This window comes from Trachinotus anak, unplaced genomic scaffold (assembly GCF_046630095.1).
Source record: "Trachinotus anak isolate AG129_WGS33_773 ecotype Australia unplaced genomic scaffold, CSIRO_AGI_Tana_v1 ptg000013l, whole genome shotgun sequence".
Classification (NCBI taxonomy): Eukaryota; Metazoa; Chordata; class Actinopteri; order Carangiformes; family Carangidae; genus Trachinotus; species Trachinotus anak.
The window spans coordinates 28,845,371-28,865,049 of record NW_027273864.1 but is presented as its reverse complement, the minus strand read 5'-3'; the positions used below and the strand labels follow the sequence as shown (position 1 = coordinate 28,865,049).

The following is a 19,679-nucleotide window of genomic DNA, read 5'->3' as shown; positions in this document are numbered from 1 at the left end:
TTTACTTATTTACTGGCCACTTGCAGGACAGTGAATGTGTCGTCAAACCACAGACACTGAAAGTCTCTGAGCAGGTGAACGGAGCCGCACTACCCTGTGACTCATTCACTTCACACATTTCATCCATTATTGATAAAAAAACTATTGATCAGTGCTGAGAAAGGGAAGATTTTTGAATCATTGTGTTGGTTTGTGTTGGGAGCAACATCTGCTGAGAAAACACCCCTGACGTGAGATGTTATGTTCCGTTCTCCTTCAGCACTGAACATTTACCGTTTTAAAGGAACTGATTCTGAACCAGGCAGCTTCCTGTTGCCGTACAGAAAAATCACACACGCTGTTTTCTGGGCTTGTCGCCACAAACAGTTGACATCTAATATTTCTGCAAGTTGCCAGCCAACAGACTGTCTCATACACACACACACAGAGCAGACATAAATACAGACACTCATATTTTGATTCTCTGTGCAGCTCAGTGAGCAGGGCAGGGCAGCAGGAAGAGGTCCACCTGGACCCCTGGTCTCTTCAGTCGTGGTATTATTCCCACTAGTGGTTTCTTCTTGTTTTTAGAGGTGAACTCAGCTGTTTTCAGATGGAAACCATCAGCAGCAGTGTGAGAGGACACATTGTGATTCAGGATTAATTTTCCAATAAGCTCTCAGAGACACGTTTTCACAAACACAGAATGAAATCAAAGCTGAACTGTTGCTGAGGAGCATCCAAAATAAAGCCACAATTATAGGTGATTAGCATTTGAAAAAAAAAATGACACTGGAGATGATAACAAAAGAGAGCAACACCAGATTTTTTTTTCAATTAACACATCAAACAGCTGACGGCACAAATGGAATGGAGCTTATTTCTGAAACCATGTGAATTTATTTTGGGGAACATGTAAATTTTTATTTGAGGTTAATCACTCAACAAACGCAAGAGAGTCTTTAAAACCGTCTCAATTAATCAGCTGAAGGTTTCTGGAAAATGATCTGGTTTAATGTTGGGTGCGTTCTATAATTGTTTTTTTGTATTATATTGATGCTGTTATGCAAAAGTGTCACGAGAAGCATTTTTATGATGTAAATTAGGGAGGATCTGCATGAAAATGTGGTTTTCACAGCTACTAAAAGCCTCTCTGCTGCTCCTGTTTTAAATGAACTCTGATGTAACAAAGACACAACAAAGACACAACAATACCCTTTATAAATTCAGTTCATTTATTCTGTTCAGGGCCGCAGGTATGTGCATACATCTGTCATCCTATTTCAGTGTAATTTTGGTCTAGTTCAGATTTTCCCGGTTTGATCGAGGTCTGTTTGTTCTGAAAAAGAGAAATCTTACTGCTGCAGCAAACACCGAGACTTTAGACAACAGTGTTCTTTCATGATTGAGGTAGTGGTTTGAGAAAGGCTCATTTTCTGTTTTAATAAAGCTCCATGCACAAAGTCAGGTCAATGAAGAGACAGGTGTCAAAGAACTGACCTCAACCTCATCCAGCGCCTTTGTGATGAACTTGAACGCTGATCACCCAACATCAGTGTTGGATCTCATTAATTCTCTTGTGGCTGAATGTGGAGAAAATCCCATGGACTTTATATAAAGAAGTAAATCCCTGCAGCCAGCTTCCAAAATCTGGTGAAACGTCTGAAAGCAGGACAGCGGAGCCCATTACAGCAGCAGATTAAAACCCACCATTTTGGAATCTATACAGGTGGAAGGTTCAGATGTCCACATACTTTTGGCTATATTGTTCCCCTCTACCACCTCCCAACCAATCCTCCTATCCCATCATGCACCTCAAAGCTGCTCCACAATGACTCCTCAGCGCCTGCATGAAGGCAAGACAAGACACCACCAGAGAGGAGAGGAAATGAGGGAACAAAGAAGAAGAGGAAGATGATTGGAGGAGAGAAGCAGGCCCACTAATGATGTCACAGCCTGCTTGTGTGTGTGTTTGTGTGTATGTGTGTTTCTGAAGGCATTACCTGGCCAATGTCAAGACTGTAGTGAGACACGACACTCACTAATAAGATTCATTCACTGGATTCATGTTAATGTAATAAGTAAGACGAAAGAGAACAGACAGCAGCGTTGGACAGGTAACACCTAACTCAGAAATGATCCAATGTCTAAATCACATGAAATGAGCACATTGACCAGTTTTTGTTCGCCTCACTTCCTGTGTGTGGATTAGAGCTGCAATGGTGAATCAATTAATAGTTTCATTCAACCGTAACAAAATCAATCAGCAGCTATTTTAATAACAGTCGTTTGAGTCGATCTGAAAGACGCTGGAGCAGCTGAGGACGTGATGCTTTGACTTGTCACTTATAGTAAAGGAAATGTCTTTGGGATCTGGATTCACAGCTGATCACACAAACCAAGCCGTTTGAAGACACTTTGGGAAATGAAAGGGGCATTTTAAACATTTTACAGGGTTAATTGAGAAAATAATCAGTTAGTCATAGCAAAGTATTCTGCAAGGTACTCCTGAAATCTGCCATTCATTCATTCATTAGGACATATCCTGAAACGATAAATGATATGGCTGACATTGGGTTAGAGCAGAGTACTGACATATAGAGACAAACCACCATTCACACTCACTTTAGAGTCGCCAATTACCCTGCATGTCTTTGTACTGTGGGAGGAAGCTGGAGGAAACCCACGAGGAGAACGTGAAAACTCCACGGAGAAAGTGGGTTCGAACCCAGAAACTAATTCCTGTGAGGCGCCAGTGCTAACCACTGCACCACTGTGGACTCTGCCAGTAACAAAAACCACTATAAAGAGAGCTAATTACACCATATAAATACAGCACATTGAATGGCTGCAGTCAAGAAGACAGGAGATGAATTACCTGCTGTCTTGTCACAGTACACAAACAAGACCTTGTTTTTAGCAGCAGGAACTTGTTCTTCAGCACCAGGATAAAAACACTGGACATGAACAGTGTCAAAAACATTGTCCACCACTGCTCAGAGTCGAGTATCGATTTCAAACCAGTGAACCACTGGAGGGCTTTTATTGTGACATCGTCACTGTCATCAGCAACTGACTGCTCGTTCCTTAGAATCTTAATTCTCTTCCATTTGGACATTTCTTTGGCATTTGTTGTCCGTCTGACTTGTAAACATTTCAAGGCAGAGATGAAAGGACAGCGAGCTGCTTACGTGAGGAGCTGCCGGCATCAGACGCACGCTGAAAACCTCAGACCTCCAACATGTCATCAAGGTAGGAAATGCCTCTAACTACCCTGTTCCTGTTGTACGGACCCACATCACACGTTCCAATCACGACTGCTCACAGCACGGCGCACACATCTCACCACGATGGAAATTCAACATCCAACATCCGGATCTCAAGTCACGATCCAAGCGTGACCAACCATAAACCCCAGAGCACGTGCACGTGCACGTGCATACACACACACACACACACACACACACACACACACACACACACACACACACGCACACACGCACACACACACACACACACAAACAAACAGAACAGTGTTTCCCATGAGCAATGAATTCTAAAGTTAGCAGTAAACAGTAAACATCAGGCCACATCTGTCCTTTTCTGGGATCTGTGAAATGACCCTGATGATCCATGACCTCCAACATTCCACTGCACTCAACACACACACACACACACACACACACACACACACACACACACACACACACACACACACACACACACACACACACACACTATCAGTTAATAACATCTCCTTTGAATGGTTAAATTCATTTTATATGTCTATCACTGCATTTTAATGATTCTTGATTTGTATCAAATTACTGAGTCATTACTGTGTCTGTATGAGAAAACCATTATTTGAGATAACATAGAGAAAGAGTGATATTTGAAAACTCCTTCATATATCAAACATGCTACATGTTGAATTATATTTACATAATGAACTCTAGAGTCGGACTTTAGACGAGTAAATCCTACATTTCCTACAAAGTAAGACTGTGACTCTGGATGGACCATTACGTTTGTTTTTATTTAGGAAACTAATGCTCAAATATTTACATCACTTACAAGTTTAATCATCTACAATCCACCAAGCTGCAATGATATGATAATATGGGAAAGGATCAAATCTTAAACCACAACTTCCATAACTGTTACAGACACTGAGTGGTGAAATCACGAGGACTTTTAAGTTGCACTACAATAATGTTAGTAGACTGCTGTTGCAGTGATTCAGTGATCTGTATACTGTTTGCTCTGAGCATTAAAACTTGTGCTAATATGAGGAGTCTGTGTTCTGAGCTCCGAACATGTGATTTAAAGGAAAGAGATTTGAACACTGAGCTTTTGTTGTGAAAACGGAGAGAAAGCAGTTGAAAATACTGTAAAGGAAGACGTCTCGGAGACACATCTAATTATCTCACGGTCTACTGTCACATCACCCAAAGGGTTAACTGATCAGCAGAGACAGACTGACTCAATGATACCGAGTAAGGCGGCGCCTCGGTGCCTCACCTGGTAGAGAGTGTACAATTAAGGCTTGGTCCTAACCGCAGCGGCCTGGGGTTTGGGTCCGACCCACGACCCTTTGCTACATGTCATCCCCTCTCTCTCTCTCCCCAACTTTCCTGTCTTTCTCTCACTGTACCTATAAATAAAGGCATAATTAAGACAAAAAAAACCAATACTGAGTAATAATAGTTAAGCTGTAACCCTGGTTCAGATATATGTGGTCAGAGGTGAGTGTTGGGGTATTCAGTGAACAGCTGGTCTTTGCGACCCCTCTGTATGGGGGTCTGGTCTCTGTTAGTGGATCTATATGTGTCTCCAGTGTCTCTTGGCACACAGACAACAGGTGTGTTTCCAGCAGGCAGCGTCCTGTATGCAGCGTGATGCAGAGGGCTGGGAATAGGCTGGTGGAGGGCAAAGTCAAGGACAACTTCTCTCCTCCTCCTCCTCCTCCTGTTTCCTTCATCCCTCTTCCCAAATCCCCTCACCTCCCAGCCCCTCTCTTTATCTCCTCCCCTCTTGCAACCCTCCCTTCCTCCTACGCGTGGAGAGAATCACTCTGCAGTATTTTGACTAAATACCTCAGTATTGATCACTAGTGATATACTGATATTTTCATTTATGATTGGTGATTGCATAATTTACACACAGATTTACAATCAACCTTTACATTATAGCAAATGTTTATAATACCTGTTCATGTTCTGGCCAGTTCATATTCTGGCCAGTGTGCCAAATTAGCTATTAGCTGTATCAGCTCCTGTTTGTGATGTACCCAAAATATCACTGGATTCAAAAAAATGTGATGATTCTCAGGCAGGTTCTGGAGTTATATAGAGTGTCTTTTCTGTTTTTTAAAGGATATTTATGGAATTTATTTGCGATGGAAATCTGGAATAATAATATCCTCAGAGTGTAAATCACACTGCTGCAGGGAATATTATTTTATATGCTAATTGCAGTAATTGGTGGGCTAGGCATTTCAAAGTAATCCTTAATTGCCTTTACGACCTGTGTGTCACAGCCTCTGCTGCTGCTACAACTGCTGACCATGTTGACAAGCGAGACAAATCAGCTGACCAAACCACAACAAATAACTTCCCGTTGTTTTCAGATACCAGCATGCACCTGTGCCGTTCACCTCACGTAGTGTTGTGGCCTCACCTCTCTCCCTCTGTGCCCTACTTCAACTTATTACTGTGTGAGGATCTGATGGCGAATAGATCAGTGGGATAGACAGATGTTATGAAAAGAACGGACACTCTCCCGCTCCACCACTTCCTGCAGTGCAAAGACAGCTGGTGACTTGAGCTGTGCAGCCTCCCTCCCACCGCCTGCCTGTCAGCGGCGCAGGAGCAAGTCCACGGTCAAAACAAACAGACAAACAACCCAATCTCTAATCGCCCCCCTGCGTTCTGCCAGGTGTGGTGAATGACCTGAGTAGCCAGCCAATCAGCTTAGAGGATCTGTATGAGCATATCTTACATCATCAGCCATCACTGGGACAAAGCTGTTGGCTCACTACAGCTCTATCACACCGCCAGACTGATTAGGATGCTATTTCTGACGGACTGACCGTGTGTGTGTGAGGGAATCCTGCTGTCCTTCAAGTCACAGATAGAGCCACTTAAGGACTTCCAGGAATATCTCAGCGTAGAAGTGCGTAATCCAGCAGCGATTTGCATCTGTGTTGAATTTTTAAGGCTTTACTGAGGCTTTGCAGCATATTTCAAATTTGTAATTTCCAATCACCAGCCTGGTAGAGTAGTTTTAAGAAAGGTTTCTGATTATCACTCTGGTTTATCAGAGGATTTTTAGAACATTTGGCAGGACTCCATAGACTAAAAAAAAAAAAAAAAAGTTAAGTTAGTAGTTACTTTCTTGTTGAGGTAACAACATTATTTAACCACTGTTTTCTTCTTGCAGGAAGAAGAGTGAATCAAAACAAGTGTCATATTGATTCCTTTGACCAGTTTTTCCAAACAAAATAGCTGAAAATTACCATTTTTTGTGCACTTCATTGCAATCAATACACAGGATGTTGTGTGTTAAATAGCCACACATCAGCATCTCTGCCCAAACACTTAGTCTTGGTACAGTTAGAGCTGCAATGATCAGTCGATTAATCGATCATTTCATCAACAGAAAATTAATCTACAACTATTTTGATATCTAGTAATCATTTTGGACAGTTTTTGAGATAAAATGCTGAATATGCTGTTTCTATCTTCCCTCTTCAAATGTAAGGATTTGATGCTTTTCTTTGTCATACATGAGAGTAAAGTGAGAATCTGTTGTTTCATAGACCAAATGATGAATCGATTAAATGAAAAAATAATCTGGAGATTAATTGATGATGAAAATAATAATTGGCTGCAGCCCTAAATATCTTTAGCCATTAATTAAATGATTTCAAGTCACAACTCTAGTCTCTCTACACTGTCAAAAAAGCTCTTAGCTCTTAGCTACAGATATTACTGCTGCAGCCACATTATAGAAAACTGCTCCTGAACATTTTCTCTCCATTTCTGTCACTTTTACACAGTGAAGTGGTGAAGAGCTGCAGGCACTTACTGCAGTCTGAGTGTACAGTATACAACAAAACTGAGTACAGCCCTGTGCAATGTCACTAAAATGTGTAGAGCTATACTATTAATAACAGGAGGCGCAGTGGTCGTCCACGATGGACGCACAATTCACTACTTATATAACCTTGCGTTGAAAAACAGACGGGTAAATGCTTCTGATTTGACATGAGGATTATCAGTGGAAATTGGTGTTTGAGTGACTGATCAGACAGTGTGAAGGACACTGCATGAAGTCAACTTCTGTGGATGATGTCCAAATTGAAAACCATTACTCACTGAATTGCAGTATTAAACTTTGCCACAGCAGATGAAGAGAAGCTCAGTGAATGTTTGCAGCACATTCTTTGCTCAGATTAAACCAAAATACATTTGTCTGGGGTCCAACTTGTTTGCTGTGGACCTGTCCAGGACCACCACACTACTGACTGCACAGTGCCGAGCATGAAACATGGAGGCGGGTGTGTGCAAAAGGTGTAGAGGAGATGATATTTACTGATGGCACAGTGAATTTAAGTTTGTTTACCCAAATATGAATGAGAAGATGACTCCTGCTCTGAAGAAGCTTGACAGGAGAAGAATTTTCCAACATGAAAATGATCGCAAACACAACGCAAAAGAGTTTGTAAAGGAGAAAAAAACAAATACGATGAGCTGGCCAAGTGTGTCCCCTGATGTGAATCCAATATAACACCTGGAGGGGAGCATTTTAAAGCAAAAGGTGTTGTTGTCTTGTACATCAAACAGAATCAAAGCAAGGAACAATTCTTCCTGGACTTCCTCTTACTATAAGACAAGGTTGTGTAATTGTTCAAAGAAGAGAAACACCAGGAGAGAAAACAGGAGACAAGTCGAAATACAAACCGTAGAACTAAGACGTCTCTGGTTCGAGTCAAACCAAAGACATTCGGTGCACGTCTAAACTCTTTCTCACTGCAGTGTGTTTCCTGTCACGCTGCTCAAACTATCCAATAAAGACAAAATACCACAAACAAAAAACAAGTCTTTAACAACATGTCTTGCAGATTAAAAACCGTTATTATCTTAATCTGTGTTTATTTTTCAATTAATTAATTATCCTGTCACTCAAATCTTCAAACTACTGAGATATTTCACAAATGATTTTTTCAAACTTCTCATTAAATCTGAGCAGCAGAGCCACGATTTAACAGAGAAAAGCAGTGAATGTTCACAGGTGAGAGTTGACTTGATGTGCTTACACTCAACAAAGACACCTGCATTAAAAACATGAGGTAATCAGATTATAATCTGGTAGAGGTCAACATCCTCATCCACATGCACAAACGTACCCGACACATGGCTGCAGTCACGTACACATTAACACGTCAACAACAGCCGCACCAGAACACATCTCCAATCCACACAGACCTCACACTGGGAACTCTGGGTAGTGACAATTAAGAACAGGACTGAGGCCAAAACCAGAGAAATAACGACAGCAAAATGGCCACGAAAATGATGAGATGCATGTAGCTGTACTTAGTTTTAAGTCATCTCATAGAATCATTATTCTATATCACATATTTCCTCAGTTGACAGACAAACACTAACCGCTCCAACAGTTAACCTCCACTACAGCTCCTGTGCTGGTAAAGGAATAAATGCATCGATCACATTAGAGTTTGAGCTAAAAAATGTTTCCTTTCCAAAATTCAATCACAACCAGAGGCAAGGGCCAGGACGTCGACGTCATCATCATCATCATCATCATCATCCTCGCCCTCATCATACTCAGCAGCTTGTGTGTATGTTGTTGCTGAGTGGCTGCATTAGTGAAGCATAGCACAACCATGGTGAATGGTGCTAAATAAGGGCTGGAGGTTGCTACTGCTGACACACGCTGTTCTCCTGAGAATCACTCAAACATCAAGAAACACACCGGGTTCAAGCAGGGTACAGGTCATGTAGACATGTTTACGTGTAATAGATAATCAATTATGTGATCAATACCAGTGCCGGTTATGTTTCTACTTTTTCGGGTGGAATAGAAAGAAAGAAATGAGCAGGTGATGAAAGAAAGCAGGAGGTAATTAGGAGGAGGGAGGGAAGGAGGGAAGGAGAGGAGGTAGTAAAAGGAAAGTGAAAATAAGATGTGAAGGAAACATGGTGAAAAATGAACATCATCATTTCCCAGAACTCAAAGTGGTGAATTCCAATAGCTTTTTATGCATCAAATCTTCACACTGGGGAAACAAATTGATTACTGATTATTTATCTGTTGATCAATTAATCGATTTATTAACAGTTGCAGCTCTAAAAATGAGACTAACGAAGGAGCAGAGCAGAGGAGGAAAGGGAGATGCCAATGAAGAAAAGGCAGTGAGGCACTTAAATAAAGTATGAGTTAGTGATAAACGAAAGAAGACAGGGAAGGAAGGAAGGAGACAGCGGAGGAAGAGAGATCCAGCTCCGTCTCTGTGTCATGTGGCCCTGTGGGAGGCGAACCCCAAACACATCTGTCAGTCTCAAAAATCACAAACTATGACTGGAGAAAACACAAAAACACTCACACAGCTGCTGCCAATGTCCCCTGACAGAACTGAACAGCTGCCGAGTGACACACACACACACACACACACACACACACACACACACACACACAAAAACACAAGTACAATACGTCCTATCAACAATTGTCTGGGTGACACAACAACTCAGATCAGTCAAAACAACTACCAAGATCACACATGTCTGCCATCTGGGTTCCTTGCTCACCACAGACCCAAGACTCTGGAGTTACCATAGCAACCAGAACTCACAACATGTCAGTCAGCTGATAGGACTTTTGAAGTTTTTGGTCAAAGCTGTCGAATTGGTATAAAAATGTTTCTAATATTTCCCCCCACCTCACATTTGTAAATGGGCTGGTAAAAAGATTTAGTGACATTTCTCAGTATTATAGGAATATTGGAGCTGTAACTAACGATTATTTACATTATTGAGGCCCTGGTGAGGTCTTCAAACGTCAAACATACTGAGGTTACAACGATACAAGACCAAGAAAAACATTAAATCAGCCCATTTAAGAAGCCAGGAGATGTTTGGCATTTTGACTTGGAAAAACGACTGAAATAAATACCTGATGATCAAAATAGTTGAGTTCTATTCAATATAATGCAGCACAGATCAACACCACTGCACCATCACAAACCACAGCTTCAATAATAAACATAAAGTGAGGACATATAGTTGGACTGCATTAGATTTTACAGGTGTACCTAATAAAGTAGCCACTGAGTGGTTAGTACACATGTTAACCGGGTAGACTAGAGCATCTGTCTCATTTATTCTTGTGAATAAATTATTAAGAGCTAACTTTCAACATGCACATAGTCCTCTGTGTTTATCTTAAGTTGGTTGAATAGAATTCTTTATCTATGTGATACTATCATCTGATTTCTTCCATTGAGACTTTCTATTCATCAGGTCATCTCATGTTCCTCAGGGCTGCACTGACTGAATATCAACAGTCTACACTGAAAATTTATCCAGCAATTTCTGCTAATTTTGCTAATTTATTTTTCAACACTATGTTGTATTAATCACTGCTTCTGGTGTCTAACCATTATTAATTAGAGGCCTTGTTTTATGAGCAGCATGGAGCACTGGTTGTCATAAAGTCCTTATTCTGTGTGTGTGAATGTTTTCTTTTGGGCTATGTTGGGATCCTGTAGGATTTACCATATTTGTGGGATGAAAAAGCCAGGCTTAAGCCCCAAAGTATCCAGCTAACTTACAAATCCTTCTTCATGGGACTGGTCCAGTCTTAAATAATCTACGCTGACCCGTTCATACCAATGCAATATGCAAGATTTTCCTAGGTCCTTGCTTTCAGACAGAATGGATGGAGCAGAGGCAGAAGTGCTCCAGATGTTGGTTGGTTGCCTGGAAAAGGCAAAATTATCAAATTATAGAGTAACGGCTAAATTATACTTCAGTGAGCCGACAGAAGTTTGCCACATAATTCTTTATTTATAGCTTGGCGACAGTATACACTGGTTTCATAGCGACAGACACCGGACCCAGCTGAGGTTTGTTTACATTCCGCAAAAGGCGACACAGCAGCACAGGAGAAGAGTTTGGAGGAGGCAATTTTTCATCTGCACTTTAAGATGATAAAGGGATATGAGCAGTCAAGGTACATCCCCTGAATAACATTAAATTTACCTCAGATTCTGTATCAGCACCAATACTAACCTTCTTTAAATACTTAACGACTTATTATAGCATATATAATATTATCATAAAGTGCTGTGACAAAAATATCTTCTGTAGCTAAACTACACTATCAAAGAGAACAGTAATATATGATGCCAGCAGATTCTGAACAGTTAACATCACTGGAAATTGGCAACAAATATACTTCAAACATGAATTAAATAATATTTTCGCAGGAAGTGCAACAAACAATTATTTTTCTTATTATTAATCAATAAATTGATTAATCTACTCACCTCTGCAACTCTAACTTGCACATTTAAATATTTAGATGCTGACATATCTGCAAAACATTTATGTGAGCTGATAACATCAGCCTGCTGATTTATTTGGCAGGTACAGGTATTAAATTCAGCATCGCTCATCGTAAACAATCTCTCAGACCAGTGTGGTTGATGTTTCAGAGAAACTGCTGTCATATTCTTGTCAGGAATGTTTTTCTCAATGACCAACCCCAACCCCACCATCTCCTGACAGCTGTGACACATGGTTGTGATGGTGTCAGTAACTTTCCACACAAGAAAAAAAATGCAGGTAAACAACAGCACTGCCAACATCTGATGCCAAAGCTTTCAAATCTGAATCATTTATGTCTCCAAACATGTCAGAGGAAAATTTTAAGTAGAAATCAGGCTTTCACACACAGACACCAGAGTTGTTGTCACTGACATGGTATAACCAACTCCTGTTAAATCCTTGTTTGACACACTCACAAAAGACCCCTGTCAAAGGTTCTGCCCCACCCACCATCATTTACACAAGCCCAGATCTACAGATTTAGTTCCATCCACATCATTATTAAACCAAATCATTACACCAGACTTAATGCTATTATATTTACTACAGAGAATTGCTGCCTTTCAGTTTATTAAACGCGATCATTTGAGTGATTACATATTTTTAACTAAAGCTATTTCAATTACTTAACTTCTACCACCATATTCAAGTATCTATGCAACCGTGATGGCTGTAAATACCTGCAAACATCTTCTGTAAGAACACATTTATCTCTTGCCCCAGTTTGTGCTTGTAATGTATTGTTATTACTTTTGTGTTAGAGAGTCATAGACAGATGTTTTTCTTGAAAATAAATACCTTTATTGCTTGGCCATCACTGAAAAATCCAGGGGGTTGTTCAACAACAGAAAAGGCAAAATACTTTACCTACTGCACAACAAAAAGGATTACTTCTTAAGTTGTGACTATATCTTCTAATTCAAGTAACAAGAAATGACATCTCTCTGCTCATAAAATGAAATTAATTGTATAAGCTTGTCATTGTGTTTGTTAACGAAATATTTAAAAAAAGATCAAACGTAATACTGATATAGCCAAATAAAACTGATAATTACACTTTTTAAATTTTGATCCATGTTGAGCTGTGTACAAATTCAGTAGGGACATAAGTTGTTTCTGGGTAGTGTCTTTGTTTGGATTTGAACTGGTGCCACAACAGTGAAACAGGTTAATTACTGCACAGAGGATGGAATATTTTTATACCCATGGATAAGAGTATTTTGAAGAATATAAAAACTGATGTTATGACAATACACAAGAAGCCAAAACTAGGGCTAAATTACCATGTAATAATTCTGCAGCTACAATACTGATTACTAACATAAAGCAAACTATATTCTCTAGAAATTTCTAGTGACTACAATCCCAAACTTTTGAGTAAGGAGACCTGGACACATGCCCTTGACATAAACTGATGAGAGAAACCAGTACCACAGAGGGGAAGAGACCTTTTTTCTTTCTCCGCAAATGTTGACAATACTGTCACACAGTCATTGTCAAGCACAAGAGAACCCATCTAACTGTGGATGTCAGGGGAAAGAGTGGATATTTAGCATTGCCTACAGGCCACAAAAACCACCCCATCCTGAAGCCACCAGTCACTTCCACTCTGACAGATATCAGGCTGTGAAACCACGGAGGTGCCTTGTCGATGAATGGCAGTGAGTCTACTTCCTAACCTTCTGGTCCCCGTGGAGCTGCATGATAAGGCAGTCCTGCACCAGCAGTTTGACAACAAATACACACGAGCAGCAGCATGGTTATCATCACACCCAGTGCAGCTGAGGCGACCTGCTCAAACCGACCAAGCCTCGACTGTCAACATGCAAAGCAGTAATTACCAGCTAATTACCAATGATAACCTGTCACAATACATTACACTAGGCAGGCAATCTGACCTTAATTATATTTACACCGAGCTAGCTTCAAGCTAATAAAACTTTTGGGGACCCACCTCTTAATATTGCCAGTAAACCAGCCCAGGTTGCAGTGTAAACCTGTTCAGGTAGTGTCACAGTAAACTGGTAGTGCTGGTGATGTGACTAACTGTCACTCAACACGCTGACAGACTCTTAGGTCCCACGTTAGTTAGCGTTAGCTGTCAGACTGGCCAGCTTGTTGACCTTAGCCTGACAACACGCTAGCTGGCTAAGTCTGCTACACTCATCTTAAATTAGCTTAGAAAGGAAATAAAACTTCACACTGTTTGGCGTCATCTCGCTTTAAACACCCTGCCCCCCCCCCCTCTTCTTTTACCGCAGCTCTCTGTCCCGGACACTGGTGTAAATCACCAGCTTTAGTTCGACTCTAACCGCCGTAGCCGTCCATGCTAATGCGAGCTAACTGGCTAACACCGCGGTTTGACGTCGCAGTGTCTCCGGCTGGAGACACCGTCACAGGAACCACATACCTTCAGGAGCACCGGCTGCACACTGGGCTGACTTCGCCGAGGTCACGGTGGATGTGCTTCAGAGACCGGAGAGGTTCATGGATGTCGGTCCCCGGTGTCCAAACTCATTAACGGCGGAAAAAAAGCATCCCGGGGCTCACGTCATTACAGCGGAGCTCACGCAGCCTGTTCGGCTTTTACGCTTCATCTGCGGGAGCGCGACCCTCTGGCGCCGCCTAGCGTCCGCAGCCGGGTCCGCCTCCTCCACCCACCCATCCCGACCCGCTGCGGGGCCGTTACCCGGGTTTCACGCTTCCATGTTGGACTTACTCAGCAGTGGAGCCCGGTGACTCAGACCACTGGTGGAAAGCGCCTCAGTGCTTTGTGATGTGCTTGCTGATGTAATTTGCCTGTAACCGGACTTTTTAACACACGTGTGTATATATTATAGGCCTATATATCATATATATCATATATATTATATATATATTTAACATGTACCTCTTTTAATAACTGCTGCTGAACTTTTCTCAGGCCCTTGAGCGCACTAAAGGTTTTATTTTTCACTTTTGAGTTTTATATTGAAGCAGTTTCTGTTGGTCTGTGACCGGTCCTCATTGTTTCCCTGCGGCTGTCACACGTCGTGTGTCCTCTCTGTGTTTCCGTCAGCTTTATAAATACACATGTTTTCTTTCGATTATTTCACACTGACATGTGACCGGAAATAAACGGAGCCTGTGTTGCTCTGACAGAGCCACAGCGATGTTTACACCTCTCTTTAAATAATGTCAGAAATCTTGGATCATTTTTCATCCAGTTCCTCGACCTGTGGCAACACCTGTCATTACGTCATGGAGCTCACCTGTCTGTGCGTCTCTGAGCAGGCCGCCGCGGACAGGATTTTCAGAATAAAATGAAGCCTGGCATTGGTAAACAGATTAGCTTACATTTAAAGGTGTATAGAGAAAAAAGTACAATATTTTTTGTGAATTGTAGTGGAGTGGAAGTAGGCCCATAAAGCACCTTACAATCAAGTACAAGTACTTTAAAGTTGTACTTAGTTGTATACAAACATTTAGACAACCCTGGCAAATGAAAAGAAGTGAATACAGCACTGCAGCTAATAGAAATAAAAAAATATAATATATCTGACATATCTTGGTCTGATTGATTGTTTTTCAGTTTTTTCAAGAGATTTTATAACAATAACACAAATAAAAAATAATGCCGGTCTTATCTTTAAATTGTGTCACGTTAATAAACTGAGTTTACATTTTTTTTTAAAACAGCGAGCTTTTATTTTGAAGTCTCTGCGGATGTAGTGCATTTGTGCGGCGTGAACACCGGTTGCGCCTCCACTGCCACCGTGTCCCGAGCTGACAGCAGCCGGGATGACACCGTGGACACACACACACACACACACACACACGCTATAAAACCCCGGACACCGACACACAGCCAGCCCGGCGCCGCGGAGGACACACTTTACCTGAACCATGGGCGTCATCATCTCTCACATCTTCTCCAGGTTCACCTCGAAGACACCTGTCAGGATTCTGATGGGTGAGATCGTTATTTACAACCTGTCTGCGTCTTTAAAAGTTGTGTTTCAGAACTTACATTTCATAAAGTCTAAACTGGTTATTAAAGGTTTTTATCTGTGATTCTGTGGTTAATCTGTCCATTTAGCTTCACATAGAGTCGTGTTTATTGATTAATTTATGAATTAATTATATTACTAGTGATTGTTCTTATTTATAGCTGGAAAAAAGTGAAACAAAGTTATGAACCTGGTGAAAAGGTCTTAAATCTAATTTAGTGCATACAGCAGAGCCCCTGATTAACCTGTGGAAATGAGATGAACAACTTTATTTTGGTGACATTTTATTTTTGTTATTGATAATGGATTGATTAGATTGATCTAATTGATACTCTTCTCTCTGTTTATTTGTGTTGTTATTTATCTTTCTGTCTGTGAAGCACTCGTCTGAAAACTGTTGTGTAATGAGAGTAGAATAAATGCTGCTGAAAAAAATCACTGATTAGCCTTTTAGTCAGTCTACAAATAATTAATTGTCAGTTTTGTCACCATTTTGAACCCTTTTTTTTTTTTTGTTACTTTACAAAAAAAGACATTTGAAGACGTCAGCTCAGGCTCTGAGAAGCTGTGACGGGTTACACTGTAGAGGGACTGTTTCCCAACATTTTAAAACAATGATGATGAAAATGATGGTTAGTTGCACCCTATCTGTAACACTGCTGTCTCTTATGTGTGTGTGTGTGTGTGTGTGTATGTGTGTTGCTGCAGTGGGTCTGGATGCAGCAGGTAAAACCACGCTGCTGTACAGACTGAAGCTGGCCGAGGTCGTCACCACCATCCCAACTGTTGGTCAGTGTATCTGATGTGTTTATATTAAAGCACACATATAATATGAAACAATACAAATTCATATAATAAACTGCTGTGTGTGTGTGTGTGTGTGTGTGCAGGTTTTAATGTGGAGACAGTAGAGTATAAGAACGTCAGTTTCACAGTTTGGGATGTTGGAGGTCAGACTGTCATCAGACCTCTGTGGAGACATTACTACACTAACACACAGGTAACACTGCTGCTGCTGCTGCTGCTGCTGCTGCTGCTGCACAGTTACTACAGACAGAGGACGCGTGCAGTGACGTCTGTCTGTGTCTGTCTTCCTCAGGGTTTGATATTTGTGATCGACAGCAATGACCCCGAGAGGATTAAAGAGGCTGCACACGAACTGCACGGAATGGTAACAGGCTTTTCTCTGGAGCTCTTCATTCATCACTAAATGCACACACACACACACACACACTCTCTCTCACACACACACACACACACACACACACACACACACACACACACACACACACACACACATCTAGTTAACATCTCCCCATCAGTACTTCTGACTGTTATTTTCTTTAATAATTATTTGATTATTCACTGTCAAAGTTGTGGTGAAATAACCATCTTTGTTCCATGAAGCTGAAGTCAACACATTCAAACTGTTGGTTTTGTCCAACTAACTCTCAAAAACCCAACATGTTGAGTTCACTGTCAGAGAAAATCGAGAAACTAACAAATATTCACATTTGAGAAGCTGGTACCAGTGAATTTTGGTTGGTTTCTGCCTGGGGAGGTATTATAACTGTCATGTACAGTGGGGGGGGGGGGGGGGGGTTAACAGGGGTCAAACAATACATTTTTGCCCTGTGGCTCTTCAGGATAATCTATTCACGACCACGAGTGAGGTATTGATCTATCCAACAAATTAATTGACATTATATTAGAGGAGGACATCACTGATTGGTCATTTGAACCTTGCGCTCCAACTTTCCTGTGGACTCACAGCAGTTGTGTTTGTGTGCTGCAGCTGGAGGAGGACGAGCTGAGAGGTGTGGCCATACTGGTTTTCGCTAACAAACAGGATTTACCCAGAGCCATGTCTGTGAGTGATGTCACCACGGCCCTTGGCCTATCAGGGATCTCGCAGCCGGTGAGTGACAGATTCACCTGTTTTTAATCTGCAGTCTCATTTTAAATACACTGAAAGTACCATGTGCAATCTGTTGTCTGACAACCTGTATTGACCCAACAATAGACCAGTATGCTTGATGCTTGACCCCCCCCCCCCCCCCCCCCCCCCCCCACAATTCTATTAGCATAGCTCCCCCTTCTCTGTCTTTGAGCGCGTTTGGAGCAGCTGTAAATAATCTAGCCAAGTTCTTTTCAAGCATAATTTGACCCTTAAAATCTACAGCCACTCTAGCAGCTGTGAACCTGTATAACCACAAACCAAAAGACCCAAGTCTGCAGCCATGATAGCAGCTCTGTGAGGCTGAACTTCAGCCAGAGAGAGACGCAGCAGCAGGGTGTAGAGGTTGAGTTTAAGGGACTAAATGTTTAAACTAAACAGCAGCTAAGCCAATGTTTTTGTCCCCCTGTGTGTCTGTGCAGTGGTTTGTCCAGGCATCCTGTGCCGTCAGCGGTACAGGTCTGGTCGAGGGTCTGGACTGGCTCTCCAACCAGATCCTGAGAAAGTAGGAGCTGACGTGAAGTTCGCCTTCACTCCATTTCCTGCTGGGTCTTCAGACACATCAGGCTTTCTTCTGTGAACTGAGCCGAGACGATGAATCCAGGAGAAACACAAATGTTCCCTTTTAGACTCGACTTGTTGAAATCAGCTTGTTGCGAAGACATTTTACTGCTGCGTTCACAGCACACGGAAAATCCTGTAGATCCCAGCTCTTCCAGAAGCTTACTTTAAAATGTACAGTTTGTACCATATTCACGTCGTTTTAAAAGAATCATAAAGATGATGTGAAATGTCAGAGCAACAATGTGAAACTAGGAAATTATATTTATTAATCAAGTTAATAATTACATTTATATTTATTAATTTAAGTTAATAATTATAATTTTCAGATTTGTAGTTGTTGTACACACAGATCAAATTCATCACCTTGACCAACTGCTGTTAATCTGCAGTGGGAATCATCTGTGCCTCTGAAGCATTCGTCTGCCTTATTTTATCACTGGCTCTGCACAGCAGGCATCAATGTCCAGCGTAAAGCTGATGTCTCTGCCATTAGAAGGGGACGTGTAGAAAACAGTTTGTAAATGTCAAATTAAACAAACATCACAGAAGCACTGAAGTCAAATGTTTATTTGCCAAAATCAGAGTTAAAATGCTGAGAAGGAGCCACCGATGATGTGAGAGCGACACTGGTGGCAGGCATGAAGTTTTAGACCGGTGGTTTCCAACCTTCTGAGCTCGTTACACCTCAAAATAAAGTGAATGTGGACATGAGGTGTGATTAATTCAGCCAGAGAATGAGTTTCCATCTGTTTCATTTACAAAAACAAGAGAAACATCTATTCTATTGACATTATTTTGTGTCACAGAAGTTTCTGGTGATCCTACAATTTTTTTCTTAAGACCCCTCATGGGGGTTTTCAACAAGCAGGTGGGCCACTTTTATGGGAAACAGATTTTAACTGCACTGATTATCTTCATCTTTTCATCTGTTGCTGCTGCATTAACATAAAATTCCTTTGTCGTCTGTCGTTAGTGATGTAAGGCTTGAAATAAATTAAATAAATTGTTTTACAAATCAACTAAATGTTTCCTGTAACAATCAAATTACTTAACACAACATGTGGAAAGAGATGATTTTTATATGTGTTGCTATTTGAATAATCAGCTGAGATACTTTTCTGTTTTCACATGTGTAATAAGTCTGTTATTTATTCATCTTGTTCATATTATTCTCATATTAAAGTTATAATGTTAATAAATTTGTGTGTTTGTTTTATTTTAAATGCAGAGATATCCCAACGTAATCTGTAGTTTCCCGAGGAAACATGGAAAGATTGTGACAAAGCTAAACAATGTGAATCACAGATATAAAAAAACTAAATCACACTGTAATATGTGTACATTTTAAATCTTTGAGTAGACTTTGTTTAATTATATATAAATGTTCTATATCACTTTGTCAGAACAATGTCAATAATATATAGATACACAAATAAATAAAATGTGCAAACATCAAAATAAACATAAAAATTCACTTGTTTTGTTCTAGATTTACACCTGTTAAACTTTTCCTGCAGCTTCTGTAGCTCACAGAGGTTCGTTTGGTCTGGAAAC

At 40.9% G+C, this 19,679-nt stretch overlaps 2 protein-coding genes across 2 annotated transcripts in view; one reads left to right on the top strand and one right to left on the bottom strand.

Moving 5' to 3' along the window:
• ip6k1 (inositol hexakisphosphate kinase 1) overlaps nucleotides 1–15,017 on the bottom strand; it is a 30,692-nt gene extending 15,675 nt beyond the window's left edge. The window contains exon 1 of the mRNA XM_071493480.1: nucleotides 14,026–15,017. The gene's annotated coding sequence lies outside the window, so the exon portion shown is untranslated. The remainder of the gene's footprint in view (nucleotides 1–14,025) is intronic.
• A 316-nt stretch (nucleotides 15,018–15,333) lies between these two features.
• Nucleotides 15,334–19,324, top strand: LOC139630239 (ADP-ribosylation factor 4-like). Its single transcript, XM_071493487.1, has 6 exons — nucleotides 15,334–15,567; nucleotides 16,313–16,393; nucleotides 16,495–16,604; nucleotides 16,704–16,775; nucleotides 17,400–17,522; nucleotides 17,984–19,324. Exons 1-6 carry the CDS (start codon nucleotides 15,501–15,503, stop codon nucleotides 18,068–18,070), a joined length of 540 nt encoding a protein of 179 aa, XP_071349588.1. The 5' UTR covers nucleotides 15,334–15,500; the 3' UTR covers nucleotides 18,071–19,324.
• Nucleotides 19,325–19,679: the final 355 nt, after the last annotated feature.